The 14,501-nt window shown below is 41.0% G+C and overlaps 1 protein-coding gene across 1 annotated transcript in view; it reads left to right on the top strand.

The window, feature by feature from the left end:
• MYO6 (myosin VI) overlaps positions 1 to 14,501 on the top strand; it is a 140,733-nt gene that overhangs the window by 42,412 nt on the left and 83,820 nt on the right. The window contains exon 2 of the mRNA XM_060167690.1: positions 9,657 to 9,799. Coding sequence (XP_060023673.1) covers positions 9,683 to 9,799 — 117 coding nt within the window. The 5' untranslated portion in view covers positions 9,657 to 9,682. The remainder of the gene's footprint in view (positions 1 to 9,656; positions 9,800 to 14,501) is intronic.

Here is a 14,501-nt window from a genome sequence, read left to right as displayed (position 1 = left end):
TTGTCGTTTCATGAGAAGGAGGGGACCAAGCCAGGAAGGCGCAGGAAGGGGAGCTTGGGGGCCGTCGCAGGGCCAAGCTGGAGGCGGCCGCCGCCTCCTGAAGAGTGGAGCGGAGCAGCCCCTGAGCTCGAGGCAGCTGCAGTTCAGGCCAGGGGAGTCAGCTGTGGGCAGCACCCGCATGTGGGTCGCGCTTAAAGCCGTAGGACTAGATGCGACAAGACTAGGTCGGGGAGGAGAGCGGGTGGAGAGAAGGCCCGGGGGTTGATCCCTCAAGAGTTTCTGATGGTGAAAAGATAAGGGGAATGCAGCCAGGGGAGCTGAGGCGATCCGGGGAGCAGACCAGAAGAGTGAGGGATCCTGAGGTCCCTGGAGGAGCTGCTTCAGGGCAGAGCCCTCAGCTCTGTCAGCTGAGGCTGCTTACTTGAGGAAGCCGGGGACTGAGACCTGCTCACATGACTTAGCAGTGGGGAGGAGGTCGCTGGAGGCCCTGAAGGGTGGGGATGCAGGCCCCATAGGCGTGGGTTCAGGAGAGGACGAGAAGGGAGGAAATGGAGGCAGTGAGTGTGCACAGTGAGTGGGAAAGTAGTCCACCAGTGAGGAGGGGAAGTGGGTGACGAGAGGAAGAGGGAGGGAAAGAAGCAGAGATGGACGTTGCTGAAGCGTTGTCTTTGCGTGGCCCGAGGGGGTAGGATCTGGGGGGTAAATACAGGGATTGGTCTTAGGTATGAGGAAGGCCCGTTTGGCCTCAGTAATAAACAGGAAAGCAGAATATATGGACACACGTACAGACTGGTAAGTTGTGGTGATGAAAGCTCGAAGAGTATTTGGTTATTTTAAAAAGTGAGAAAACTTAAATTTTTACGGATAGTTTGGTAGACAGTTTGGTAGATACAGATAGTTTGGTCGACACTGTTATCAAAACACGTTGTAGAGTGGGGTTAAGTAAATTAAATTTGAAAAGAAATTTGAAAAGACAGTTTGTTTCTCATTTTGTAGAATATCTGAACATTCTTATTGCATATTTTTATTGACAGGTCAGTTCAGAAAGAAACAACAATATAAAAATATCTCATAACTGCATCAATAAAGTGAGAAATTCCAACAACAGCCTCCAATCCCTTTCGTTATCCCGGATTCTCAGCTGGTCATTTAAGTGCAGTATTAACTGGAAGACAAAACTACCCCCCATGTATCATCAGGTTTACCTTGCAGCACAGAGCACCCAAGCCAAAAACTTCTAGTTTGTGCTTGCCTGTAATCTACCCATGAGAGAATTTAAATCCAAGTTAAAACTTTACAAATAAGAAATAATAAACATTTTACTGTTTATGAAAGAAGTGGTAAGAGGGTTTTCATAAAGCCTTTACATATCTTTTAACCTTCATTTATTTCTTATGCCATTAAAACATAGGACAGCAGAGTATTATACAGCTGGGGTTTTTTCCAGATCTGGTGACAAATACAAACCACTGTGTGCACAAGACGCTTGAAGCAAAGCTGTGCAGTGCAGTGATAATGAGTTTGGACTCGGGGTCACACAGGATTCATATCTCTCCTCTACACTCATTTCTCAGTTGTCTCTATATGGGCAACTTGCCTAAACTTCCAAACCTCACTTTCAAAACGGGGATGGTAGCTGCCCCCCAGAGCTGTAAACATGAAGTGAGGTAAAGTGTCGGAGTGTTTTAGTGTGACGGCTGTACATAGTGAAGGTCTGTGAAATGTTGTGAATCTGTGGTTTCCTTTGACCACTTGAATGAACTCCATCCCAGCTGTGAGAAGAAAAGTCACTGTGTCTCCAATTCCTCTTCTGAGTGATATATGTGTGCACATACCCACACACACAACCCAAGTTAGTAGAGTTAGAAACAAAACAAAACCTTAGTCTTATAAATTACGTGAGAACTTCATTGAATATCCTGGATTATATTGGCTCATTTATGAAAGAATGATAGAAATGACAATGGAGCAGCGCCTTCCACCCTTCCTTTTTAATTAGTGTCTCTCCTGGTTTATTCCTCCTAATCATAGCATTTGAGAAGTTTGTTGGTTTGTTTGTTTAACGAGTTCCTACCTCAGGAGAACTGTGTGGCCTGAATTGGATTGGACTTGGGACCACCTCTTAAAACGACCCTGCTGCTCAGAGGTGAAAATATTCACCTCCTGTTTTGGGACATTTTAGGAGAGTTCAAATGCCAGGGATGTCACAGATGTGTTTAAAGGCCTAAGGATTGTTCAGACTTCTTATCACCTTGATTGATGATAGTGTACAGTCTAGACTGGTTTTGATCACACACAGACCTTTGGTTCCTGACAAATTTGAATAACATTGACCTGGGGCCTGCAGTTTAAGCTGCAGAATGTTTCAGTTTGAGCAGAGTAGGGCCATTTTACACAGGCGGGGTCATCCTAGAGAAAAGGCCTTCCTTTGGCTTGAAGACCAACGTGGTTTCTTGAAATTTGATTGCTCTTTTCATTAGCCACTTATTGGGAGGTTAACATGGTCCCTTGGTGGAGAAAATGAAGAAGTCTTCAGTGTTTTACAAACTCCTCTTTTGAAAGACCAGCAAACTTTTAAGAAGTAACTTTTAAATCTAGCACTAATTGTCCAGGGAAGGTCTGGATGTAATCATTGGATGATAAATAAAATCTTATTATTAGTCACAGGATGTGGAAAATTTAAATCACCGGGCATAAATTAATATCTTGCTGCTATATTCTGGTATTTTAACATCTGTAAAAGAAATGTTGAGCTTCTGAAGTAAACTGGGATGTTTAGTCTCTGAATAATACAGAACTTTGTTTAGAATGATCTAAGCTGTGGCCAGGTTATCTTGGTATATAGGCTGTCTGCATGTATTATTTGAATTATGTCTAAATTCAAATCTGTTTTGTGATAGTAATTTATGTAGGAGTTTATAGCTTAAATATAGTTAATGATTTCTGTAAAACCTATAAGAAAATCATATAACCAGTTCTCATAATTCAGATTATATGTATTTGGAGTAATTGGCCTGATTGTATCAGTTTTCAGATCATCTTATAAAATATCTTAAATATTTAATAACCATATAATAAACTTATTAATAAAATATTCGCCTTATTTTTTTATCCTCTTTTTTTGTTAGCTAGTTTATCTTAGCTATACCAGTTAAGCTAGTTAACCTTGGTGTTCTGAGGCTGTTTCAGAAGAGTCAGGTGGTAATGGGCTTAGCTTGAAACACCAGTGGATACATTGGGCTTTCTGAAGTTATATTTGGAAGTATAATATAACCTTTGTGAAAACGGTCACTCATTAGGATCACTCACTAGGCTGTGATTAGGTCACTCATTACGCTGTGATGAACTGGACCTAGTACTACCGAAATCTGAAGGAATGTCATAGCTGGTCTAGACATTGCTCCTTTTGTATGTCTTACACTAAAAAACATTAGAGCTCTGTATTTTCTTGTCGATATCTAAGCCTAAAAAACAGTAGCTAGCGCTTAGTAGGTACTCAGTGAATACACATTGAAAAAGTGAGTGAATACCAAAATTACTTCTTAATTGAATTCAGGTAGTCAGGTTTTAGAACTTATCTTTAGATGTTTTCTTATTTTATTTCTTTGTCAGGGGTTTGTATTTAGTGGTAGGTATTTCCTCCCTGTTGTTATTGAATATTTATTGCTGATAATATCAAGACATTCACAATCAACTTTAATATGAATGTGTTGCAGTGAATGCATAATACCGTATTATGGCAATTAAGTAATTCCCATACTTTATTACTAGCAGAACAAGGTTAACTGGGAAATGTTTTCTAGGAAGGCCTTTTAAAAGGTAATTTAGTGACTAAAGGGAAACCTGCTGAAATATTTTTGAGAATTTTGGTGTACAGGTAAGTTCTTAGGGAACTGAAACGCTCAATGAAAGATTGTGCTAGGTACACACAAAATGCACCAGCCACTGGCCAACGGTTACCTGGTGCCCAGTTTTCTCACAGTGTCTGGACACCTGGGAAGCTAATAGCCTTCAGGATACACTGATACAGATGAGAGAAGTTGCCAGTTTCAAGCTTGTGTGCCAAAGGTGCACATAACATTCTTTTGATCAACAGGGCCGGGGCCTGGCCAGATGAAAGAGTAGTCCTTTTAAAAGGCAAATTTGATACATCTACACAGCTCCCTTACCCCCAGTTAGAATTTAAGGTCCTGGAGGGCAGGGATTTTTGCCAGTTTGGTTTACTGCTCTATTCCAAGTGATTGTTTTCCTGTTGGAAGGCTCCGTGAGGCCAGCCCATGTCTTTTTTTTTTTTTTTCGGCCTATCATTATATCTTTAGCAGCTAGCAGTATGTGTTATATACTAGGTGGTCAACTAAATAATAGTTTACAGAATGAATGACTGTGGAAGGCAAGTCCTATAAGGGTTCTTCCTTCCCTGTTTAATGCTTCTTCCTTGCTTTCTTGGTATCTTACGCCAGCTCTTTCAGCTCAATTCGAAATTAACTTTAGCTAGTACTCAATTTCTGATACCCTAGCTAATAAAAACAAGGCATTGTCATCTATCACAATCACAAGTTTAAAAGGGTAATCTTTGAAGGTGATGGCGGCACGGCGGGTGATGGTTCCTATTTGGTGGGCTGTGTCTGCATGTTCGGCTCCGGGTACACGGTCCCTTTTGGGATCATCTCTGGAGTTGCCGAGAAAAAAGGACACGGATGTGTATGTATTTGTCACCCTGGCCTCCAGTACGTTTGCTCTCCAGGGAGCCTCTTGGTGATCTGCTTTTCGCTTCTCAACAAAGCCTAAATGAAAGTTCGCATCGTACCTCTGACAGGCTGCAGATTGCATTTCTATCGACTGCTATAGTGCTTACTTTAAAAACATCAGCTGTCAGTTAAAGGCTAAAAATGAGATAATTTTCAGTTGATAATAGCGTAGTATAGAGCATTCTCTCTCTTCCTGAATAACTTAAGGAATTTCCAGAATTTTAAATTTGCTTAGCCAGCCCCAGAGCTTCTCATTTTTTTCTTTTGTATTCCCGCAGTGCATATGTAGTCAGCTCTTAATGTGTTTATGGTTTCTAGTACAGTAGCACCTGTTTAACTGCTCTTCCTGTGCAGACCTGCTTCATATGTATGAGTGTTGCTTGTATGGGTTTTCTGAATGCTTTTATGGGGACAAATAGTAATATGTCAAAAGAATTTTCTTTTGTGGAATGAATAAATCAGACTTCATTAATAAAGGGTAATTTATGTTATAAATAATTAGGATTCCAAAACTAATTAAATGAAGCCTTATTTTAAAAGAGGTTTTATTTTCGTGAAAGCCTTGCAGTCAGTAGAAGATAATCTTTAATTTAATAGAGGGGGGAGTGAGTGTCTACCAGCTCCTCCAGGTACAAGTTACATCATCGACTCAGAGTTACAGAAAGATAAGTTCAGATCAGAATCTGGGCCAGACTGGCCTGGTCCAGAGGCAGTGGGTGTGTTTGATAATGGTGTTCACAGTGGCTCTTCTGGGGTCATACTGCTCCAGTTTGAACTGGTAATTTGCCTAAGTGCCGAGTTCTAGATTGGAGATCATTTTCCGTCAGAATTTTAAAGGCATTGCTTTATCGATTTCCTGCTTTCAGTGTTGCTGAAGCCATTTTGATTCATGATCCTTTGGATATGACGCATGTTTTTTCCCCCCTTTTTCTCTCATTTCTCTGAAAATGTGCAGCATCTTCTATTTCTGGTGTTCTGACATGTGACATGTTGTCCTTTTGTCTGTCCTTTTCCAGGTATTGTGTTGAGGACTTAATTGGCATTTTGGCTAGACTCTAGAGAATCATGCCTTTCAGTTCTGGTGAATTTTCTTTGGATATTGGAAAGCTTTCTCCCCTCTGTGTTTTGAAGGGAACAGGATGTCTGTTTTACCTGGTATTTTGGTGCTGAATCTTTTTACTTGTCTCATTTTTATATCTGTTTTTCTTCTACTTTTTCTTTTTTTGCCCTCCACTTTCTAACTCTTTTTTTTTCTTTCTTGGCTTTCTGAAAAAGATAGTCTCAACTTTATTTTCTGTACCTTCTAGTGAATATTTCATTTCCGCTATTACGTTCTTAAAGAAAAATTATTCTGACACTTGTTAAAATGACAAAGATGCCTTTATTCGCGACTATTGCAGTAGGAGTGTATTAGCCTGCTTGGGCTGCCGTAATAAAACACCATAGACTGGGTGGCTTAAACAGCAGACATTTATTTTCTCACAGTTCTGGGGGCTGGAAGTCTGAGATCAGGTGCCAGCAGGGTCGGATTCCGGTGAGGACTCTCGTTCTGGGTTCCAGGTGGCTGCCGTTCTGCGGCCGCTCTCCTGGCCTTTCCCTATAGTGTGTGCATTGAGGTAGAGAGATGTCTCTTCCTTTTTTGGTAAGGCTACCAATCCTATTGGATTAGGACCCCACCCTTATGATGTCATTAGCCGTGATTACCTCCTGTCTCCAAATACAGTCACGTGGACGACTACAGCTTCAACCTATGCATGTTTGGGGGGGACACAATTCAGTGCATAGCAGACACATACACTCAGCCTATAACAAATGGTATTACAGTAGGGAGAACGATTGGGCTCCACTTTGAATGCAGCAAAGACAGCTGGGGATTTATAGCCAGTGAGCAGAGTGCAGGGGTCAGCGGATGAAAAAGACTAAGTGGAAACAGCACAGGTAGGGGATGCTTGCTCAACTGACTTAAAGGGATTCTTTTTGAAGGCAGATTAAGGATTTATATACCAAAGGTAGGGGATGAGGAACTTGATAAGATATCAAGGGTGAGAGAATTTCTCTAAACCGGCTTAGCAGGATTCTTGCTAAAACTGGCCTCTGTAGGCCGAACAAGGACAGCACAGACTCGAAGGCCTAGCAGAGGCCTCGTCAAGAAGAGGGCTCAGAGGTGCTGTCGTCTCCCTCCTTGTGCACTGATGTCTTTAATTTAAAGACTCTTTTTACTGTAGATTTAGGGGTTTGAGGAAGGAGCAGCGTTGGGTGTGTAGCTTTAAATCTGTTATCTTAACTGGGGAGCTGCAGTAAGTGGTTCAAAATGGGAAAACAATTTAAATAGTTCAAGGAAATTTGACGTTCTTTTTTGACTTTGTGGGTTTTGCTTCACTGTGATTTGTTTCTTCAGATACCTCATGATTCCTAAATGATCCCTCATGACTATTCTGTAATTTCCCTTTGTATTTAGAACTATCACAAGACCGTTTACTTGACATTTAGTGGTGGCTTCGAACAAGGGATATGGGGGACTGTAAGGGAAGAGGTGTCGCTAGCATCTGTTGGGTGCCATTAGAATGGGGATCTCAGTTTTACGTCACTTAATCCTCATAGCAATTCTGTAAGGTAAGTGATATCGTCACTTATGGGTAAGGATAAAGATAATGATCAGAGAGATTAAGTAATTTACTTAAGAGCTAGTCAGACAGTGGTGGAGCTTAATTTCAAGCCTAGGTTTTAAGACCTTTCAAGTCTTTCTAGGAGAGCATCTCCATTTACTCCTCGCAAGCTGTGTGAACAGTTCATTCAGTCACTCGGTGAAGGTTGGGTTGCCTGCTCCGTGCTGGGCCTTGGCGACACATGAGGGCTAGGCCATGCCCTGATACGACAGGAATGTCACGATCAGACTTACTTTCAGTAGGATTTCTGGTGATCTGTGCATACTGGCAAGAGTGGGAGCAGGTGGCTAAGTTAATTACAGGAGTCCTGGTAAAAGGCCATGTTGGTTTTGACCAGGAAGGCAGAGCAGATCCAGGGAAGTGGGTGGATTTGAGATACCCTATTGGAGGTTAGGGGGCCGACAGGATTAGGGGGTGATAGGGGTTTGGAAGGAGCTGGAAGAATTGAGCATGACTCTGGGTTTGATTTAAAATGAATGGTGTTGGTGCCTTTAGTGATATAATGAACGTGGTGGAACAGAGTAATAATATAATAATAACAATGTTACATCTGTTAGATATCTCCATGAGGAGGTGTCCAGTATGCAGGTTAAACACCTGGGAACTCAGTGGTGCTGTATAGGCCAGAGAAGTCAATTTGGGCATCACATATATAGATTCTATTTAAAGCATGGGACAAGATATGGTTATTTAGGGAAGGTGTGTGGATGTAGGTGTGTGAAGGTGTGGTAATGCAGATCTGAAGCAGTGTTACTCATTCACTTCTGTGGAGAACCCTCAGTTAATTTCTTAACCCTGAATGGCACTGAAACCTGGTCGCATTTACTGCGTGGGGACAGCAGAAGCCATCCTGTAGCCATGGCATGGAAGACATTAACTAGCAAGCACGTTGCAGACTTGCCAATAGTTAGCAGTGTTTAGATTGAACTATATACCAGACATCCTTGTCTAACGTGAGAGGCTAGGCCTGATGGAAGGTCCATGTGGGAAATCCCAGATCTGAGAACGCCACACAAGAGGCGAGTTACGGCACATGTGTCTTCTTCAAGTGTAGATAAGTAAGGAAAAGTAAGTTCCCGCTGAGGTGCTGAAACTAGGACGTCTGGGATCACTGACTGGGTGATTCATTATAACACGTTAGTCTCACAGAATCCAAGCTCATTAAAATTAACTATTTTATATGTTATGGACCCTTGGGGATACTCTCAAGACAGAATTGTAAATGTTAGGTCTGAGAATGCCAAGCATGAAAGCAGCTTTCTAGGAATGCTTGAAGAACTAGCCTAGAGTTCAAAATAGGCAAAACCTGGAAACAATATAAACGTTCATGTCCAGGACAGCCCGTAGACAACTGTGCATGTGATTCAGTGGGTTAGTGTACACAGCAGCTTGGCTGCACGTCAGAACATTTTGTTGAATGAGAGAAGCCATACACAGAAGCATGCGTACTTAACGGTGGGTGCCTCTGGAGGTAGGGATTGACCAGAAGGAGGCACAAGGGAACTTTCTGGTGAGATGGAAATGTTCTGTCTGTTGATTGGGGTGTTTGTTTGAATGGGTATGTCCAGGTGTGGAAACTCATCAACTTGTATCCTTGGAATTTGTACATTTCACTGTAAGTTTTATTACCTCAGTAACAAAATAAGAAGACAACAAAGCAGTATGCTCAGTGGTTCTGTGGGTATCCCTCTAGGGAGCACAGGGGTGGGGCATTCGTGTAGTCTCAGCTTGTCAGGGAAAGGCTCCCAGAGGAAGTAACCTCTCCTGTGTCTCATTTTTATCCCTCAGGGTCTAAGATAGACTTATTGTTCAAGTCTTAGCCAACTCCACGCAATAACATCTCCTCTTCCGATGACTGTTTAATTTATTGTGCAATCGGGAATACTTCAGGCAGTAAAAAGGAGTGCTAGTATAAATTACAGTGGGCAAGAGGTAAAAACTGTGACCATTGGCTCTCTCTTTCTGCGCTGCTCAAAGTGTAGCTGGTTCTCACTGCAGTCACCACCGAAGGAAGACGGTGGCAAAGCAGGTGTTCCCGGCGGGTAGAGCAGCCTCTGCTTGGTCCCCCTGTACAGGTGGTACAGGGGTGGGTGTAGCGGGATGGCAGGGGGTAGGGATTACCCCTGCAGGGGTGCTCGTGTGTTTCTAAGAATCGCGATTTACATGTTAACTGAAAAAAAGATTGTTATCTTTTTTCATTTCCAGAGTTACTCACGTTGCTTTGTTCGTTCCTTTGAAACAGGAGATAGTGGATAGCTCCCTTCAGAAATGGAGGACGGGAAGCCCGTTTGGGCGCCGCACCCTACGGATGGATTTCAGATGGGCAATATCGTGGATATTGGCCCTGACAGCTTAACGATTGAACCCTTGAACCAAAAAGGCAAGGTAAGAAGTTTCTCAGAAAGATTTCAGAATTTGATTTGTGTTTGTAGGTATCTCCCTTTTTCAATGAGGTAGGTATTTTTTTAGCACAGTATAGGGGAAAGCAGTTTTCTGGTCAGTGAATCCTACTTTTCTCCTGAGTTGTGTGATTAAGTCAGAAGTGCATACCCTAGGGGGAAAACGGTGTCCCATCGTAAAATCAGACAGTAATTTAGTGAGCCTTTCATTAGCATATTCTTAAGAAGAAATAGCTCTATGACAAAATATAAACAATAACATTTTTTATTCCTTAAGCCATATAACTAAAGTTATGAATATATCTGTGATGTATTCAACATGTTACCAAGTAAAAATATAAAAAGTGAATGGGATTATGTTATGAAATTTTGCTTTTTGTTTTTTAGCTTCTGGATAATTCTTTTTTAATCTTTTTTTATTGAAGTATAGTTGATTTACAATGTTGTGTTAATTTCTGCTGTACAGCAAAGTGATTCAGGTATACACATGGACACACTTTTTTTTAATATTCTTTTCCATTATGGTTTATCACAGGATATTGAATATAGTTCTCTGTGCTGTACAGTAGGACCTTGTTTATTTATTTTAAAGTTTATGTATTTTATTTTTGGCTGCGTTGGGCCTTCGTTGCTGTGCACGGGCTTTCTCTAGTTGCGGCGAGCGGGGGCTACTCTTCGTCGTGGTGCGCGGGCTTCTCATTGCAGTGGCTTCTCTTGTTGTGGAGCACGGGCTCTAGGTGCACGGGCTTCAGTAGTTGTGGCTTGTGGGCTCTAGAGAGCAGGCTCAGTAGTTGTGGCGCACGGGCTCAGTTGCTCTGTGGCATTTGGGATCTTCGCGGACCAGGGATCGAACCTATGTCCCCTGCATGGGCAGGCGGATTCTTAACCACTACGCCACCAGGGAAGCCCGTACCTTGTTGTTTATCCAGTCTATATATAATAGCTTACATCTGCTGTTAATTATTTTTTAAAAAGCTTTTATATTTACTTAAATTTATTATCATGTGATTGTAGTGAAAATATTTCTATTAAAGGTATTTAAGTCTTAAGCATAAACGTCTGTTATTATTTTTGTTGTAATGGTACTTTTTAAAACATAAAAGCATACTTTAATTTTGTACACATGGTGTCTATTTCCTTTTAGGCTTAGACATAGACTAGACAATATAACAAAATGAAAAGTATGGGGGAAAAGTGACCTGGAGTCTTTTCAGCCTTCATGGGGACTGTAGGGCCTACCTATTTTGTGGCAGAGCTTAACACTTTTCAGTTTAATCAGTGTTCCCCTTAAGCAGGACTTCTGACTAAATTAAATTTGTTGATGTCATTTCTGTTTACTTTAGACTCTGCCAGTGTTCATGAATAATTTATGTTCTACTGATACATGGTTAACTAGTGCCATATGACTGCCATCCTTCTGGGAACCTTAGAAAAACAAGGTGGATCTCTCATGAGGTCTGTTCACAGAGAAAACTATTCTGTTACTGTAAACAACCCAGGAACCTAAATGCATAATATATAATGTGCCATGTTAGCGGCGGCCAATTAAAGATACCCTCAGGAAAGAAAAGACAAAGTGTTGCTAGTTTTTCCTCTTATTAACAAGTACCTATTTGTACTTACAATGCAGTACATGTTCTAAAAAAAGAAAGAATTTAAAAAAAGAAACTCAGTTATATTTATTTATTTGAAGCTGTAGGGGAGGAAAAATTTTCTTCCACCCTTTTGGGTCTCTGGCTGGGCCTGAAAATTAAATCGACATAAGACACATTCACAGTAGGAAAGCATATGACTTTTATCAGATTTTTACATGTACACAGCAGCCTTCACAAGAGAATGAAGAATTGAAGAAGTGACCAGAGCAGGAAGCTTTTATATCTTTTAGACAAAGAAACAATACATTTGTGAAGAATTGATAAGGCAAAGGGGTCTGGGCTAGGGGTGGTAAATGGTGGAGAAGTGGTTAGGAAGGTAAGGGTTACTCTGGCAAGACAAGGTTTGTTTGCACAGATTTCTCTTGGTCTCCATTCCCTCCGCTGGTGATAAGAATGTCTTCTTTCCTCCCGGTAGAGGGAGGGCACCTTGCACGCGGGAGTTTTATCTCCTGCTCTCAGGAATAAAAAGGGTCAGAGTGCCCTTCTTACATCTGTTGTTTCTCAAGGGCCTTTAACTCAAGATAATCAGTATGCCAGAGTAGCATGTTCTGGGGTGACAGAAATTTAGTGAGCCTTTCATTATCTTTCAGAGTCTATTTTCATTTTTGTTTAACATGTATATATAACATATATATATTTTATATATATATATATATAAAATATATATATTTTGTTTAACATATATCTTATAAGCACAGGAAATCAAAAGCCCCAAATGAAATGAAAAGTATATTTCCTAGTTATATTTCGTTATATGTATTCTCTTATATCCATAAGTAACAAAATAATTCAGTTCAGGGATAGAAGAAACTTTATCTACGGGTATATGCTTTTTTATAGTTTTAAGTATTTTGTGCTTTCAGCTGTGCCTTATTAGTTTAGTATTAATCAGGTACACACATAGAACCAATAAAAACACTTAAAATTCAAACCGTGGTGTCATGGAAACTTTACGGATCGTAGATTATTTATAAACTAAAGTGGAAGCTTCTTTTCACAAAATCTTTTTGAAAGTTAACCAATTCTCAGGGATTTCTTTTCATCTTAATCCCCTCCCTGCCCCCACTTTCTGATCAGGGTCTCAATAAATTGTGAAGCGTCATAACAACCGTGTGGTTAAAAAGATCCGTAAGAGAAGTAGTCTTTTGTGTAGATGATTCATGGAGTAGAGATCGTCAGCGTTTAAAAATGAAGGAAGTGCGTGAAGCAACGGACGAGTCAAGTGGATCTGTTTGCTGATACAGTAGAAGCATAGAAGAGGGAGTGATGAGCTCTAGTGGGGATCCTGTCTTTGTTGATGGCAGTGCCTTTTAAAGTTTTTCAGTCATGGCCCATCGTAAGAAATAGATTTGAAATCGCATTAGGTATACGTATTATTCATGTGTGTGTACGTGTGTACTGACGAGAAATAGATTTTACATGTCAACAAGTATATGTATCGTGTGTGTGTGTATTCAAATGCAACATCCTTACCGTCTGTGATGCATTCTGATATTTTCTAATATCTTTTATTCTGCTAAAAATGCCATCTTGAACCTCTCAGTTGATTTCATGTTGCATATTCGCAGCTGACTGGCCTTCAGGCTAAAACCCTAAACACATGGCATTAAGGGTCTACCTTTCCTTTTCCCTGTGTTGCTCGTCTTGTCTTTTGTCGACCAGCAGTCTCCCCCTCATTCTCTTGCCCTTATGCTGAGTCTTATGTGTCTTTCTCCTCCTCTTCCAGCCTTCCTCCCAGGGTTTATCAGGTCCTCAGGGAGCCAGGTGGTGCTGGGCTCTGTGTGTCGCCACTCACAGTACTCCTTTGCCTGGAATGCCGCTCTCCACAGCTCTGTGCTTATTTAGCAAATATTCATCTCTCAGGAGCGACTGAGGTCACCTCCTTTATGAAAGTTTTCCACAGATGCCCTGTGTCTTCCTCCTCCTTACATGCAGTAGAGTTTACTGTTGATTACTCTTTGCTTTGAGGAGTGGTATACCTTCTTCGCCTCCCGTAACGCTATTGGAGACATTCGTTTACATTTCTCCCCTCCCTGCTAGACTGCAGTCTTCTCAAGTGCAGGCACTATTTTCTTTGTCCATGTTGTCATGGAGCTGGGTGCACTGTGTTTGCTGGGTGGTAGGTGTTTACTGTGATCTCTTGATAGGAGAAAAAGCCTCCTTCCTCTAAGAGAAAACAGTTGCCTTAATGAAACAGATTTCCTCCTCCTCACTGAGTAGGTAGTAGAGGGGAGAAGATGATGGGGGCTGGTGATCATTTGGGGGGTGAGAAAGGATCGAGAGAAACAGTGTTTTAGACTCATTACAGGCCTTTCAGCCCCAAGATTATTAACCTTCCCATTCTAGGAACTCTGTGTCCTGCACCCCATTTATGGAGCGAACACCTGGGGTTGGGGAGGCTTTAGCCCCATTGCTGAGGCTGTGAAAGTGGCACGTAGATCTGTGATATTAGCAGTGATTTCTGAACGTGTTTTCCCTGTAGAATCATTGTTATAAATTGTGGATTGTTTTATAGTACCATAATATACTTAATGTACGTTATGGACTAGTTCTGAATTTGTGATTTCTCCTTTAAACCTTTCCTCATTTATAACGTTAAGAACATGTGTAGTGGGTTCCAACTAATTAACTTCTAGAGTTTTCAGGGCATAACAGTTTTCTAATTTGGGTGTGACTTTGAATTGAGGTATAGCACTAGTAGCCTGGATTTTCCTCTGTAAACTACAGCAGTAGCCTTGCCTTATACTCTTGCATATATATACATATACAGACCTGCAAGTATTCTAAAATAATTGAACAGGTTTTCCTTAGAGATGGGTTTGATATGGATGGAAACTTCAACCACAGGAGTAATTGTAATTGTTTGAGAAATAGAAATGTATAGGTAACTATTAGAATGGCATGGAGAAAATTTAATTCTCTTTCGATGTAATTTGAGATCATTTCTTCTCTCTTACAAGATACTATCTTAATTCTAGAGTTTCTACCATAGTATTTAAATGATATAATAAACACCAGCTTATTCATGGATAT

This window comes from Lagenorhynchus albirostris, chromosome 12 (genome assembly GCF_949774975.1).
Source record: "Lagenorhynchus albirostris chromosome 12, mLagAlb1.1, whole genome shotgun sequence".
Lineage (NCBI taxonomy): Eukaryota > Metazoa > Chordata > Mammalia > Artiodactyla > Delphinidae > Lagenorhynchus > Lagenorhynchus albirostris.
The sequence above is the reverse complement of the archived record's forward strand: the minus strand, read 5'-3'. Positions and strand labels throughout refer to the sequence as shown.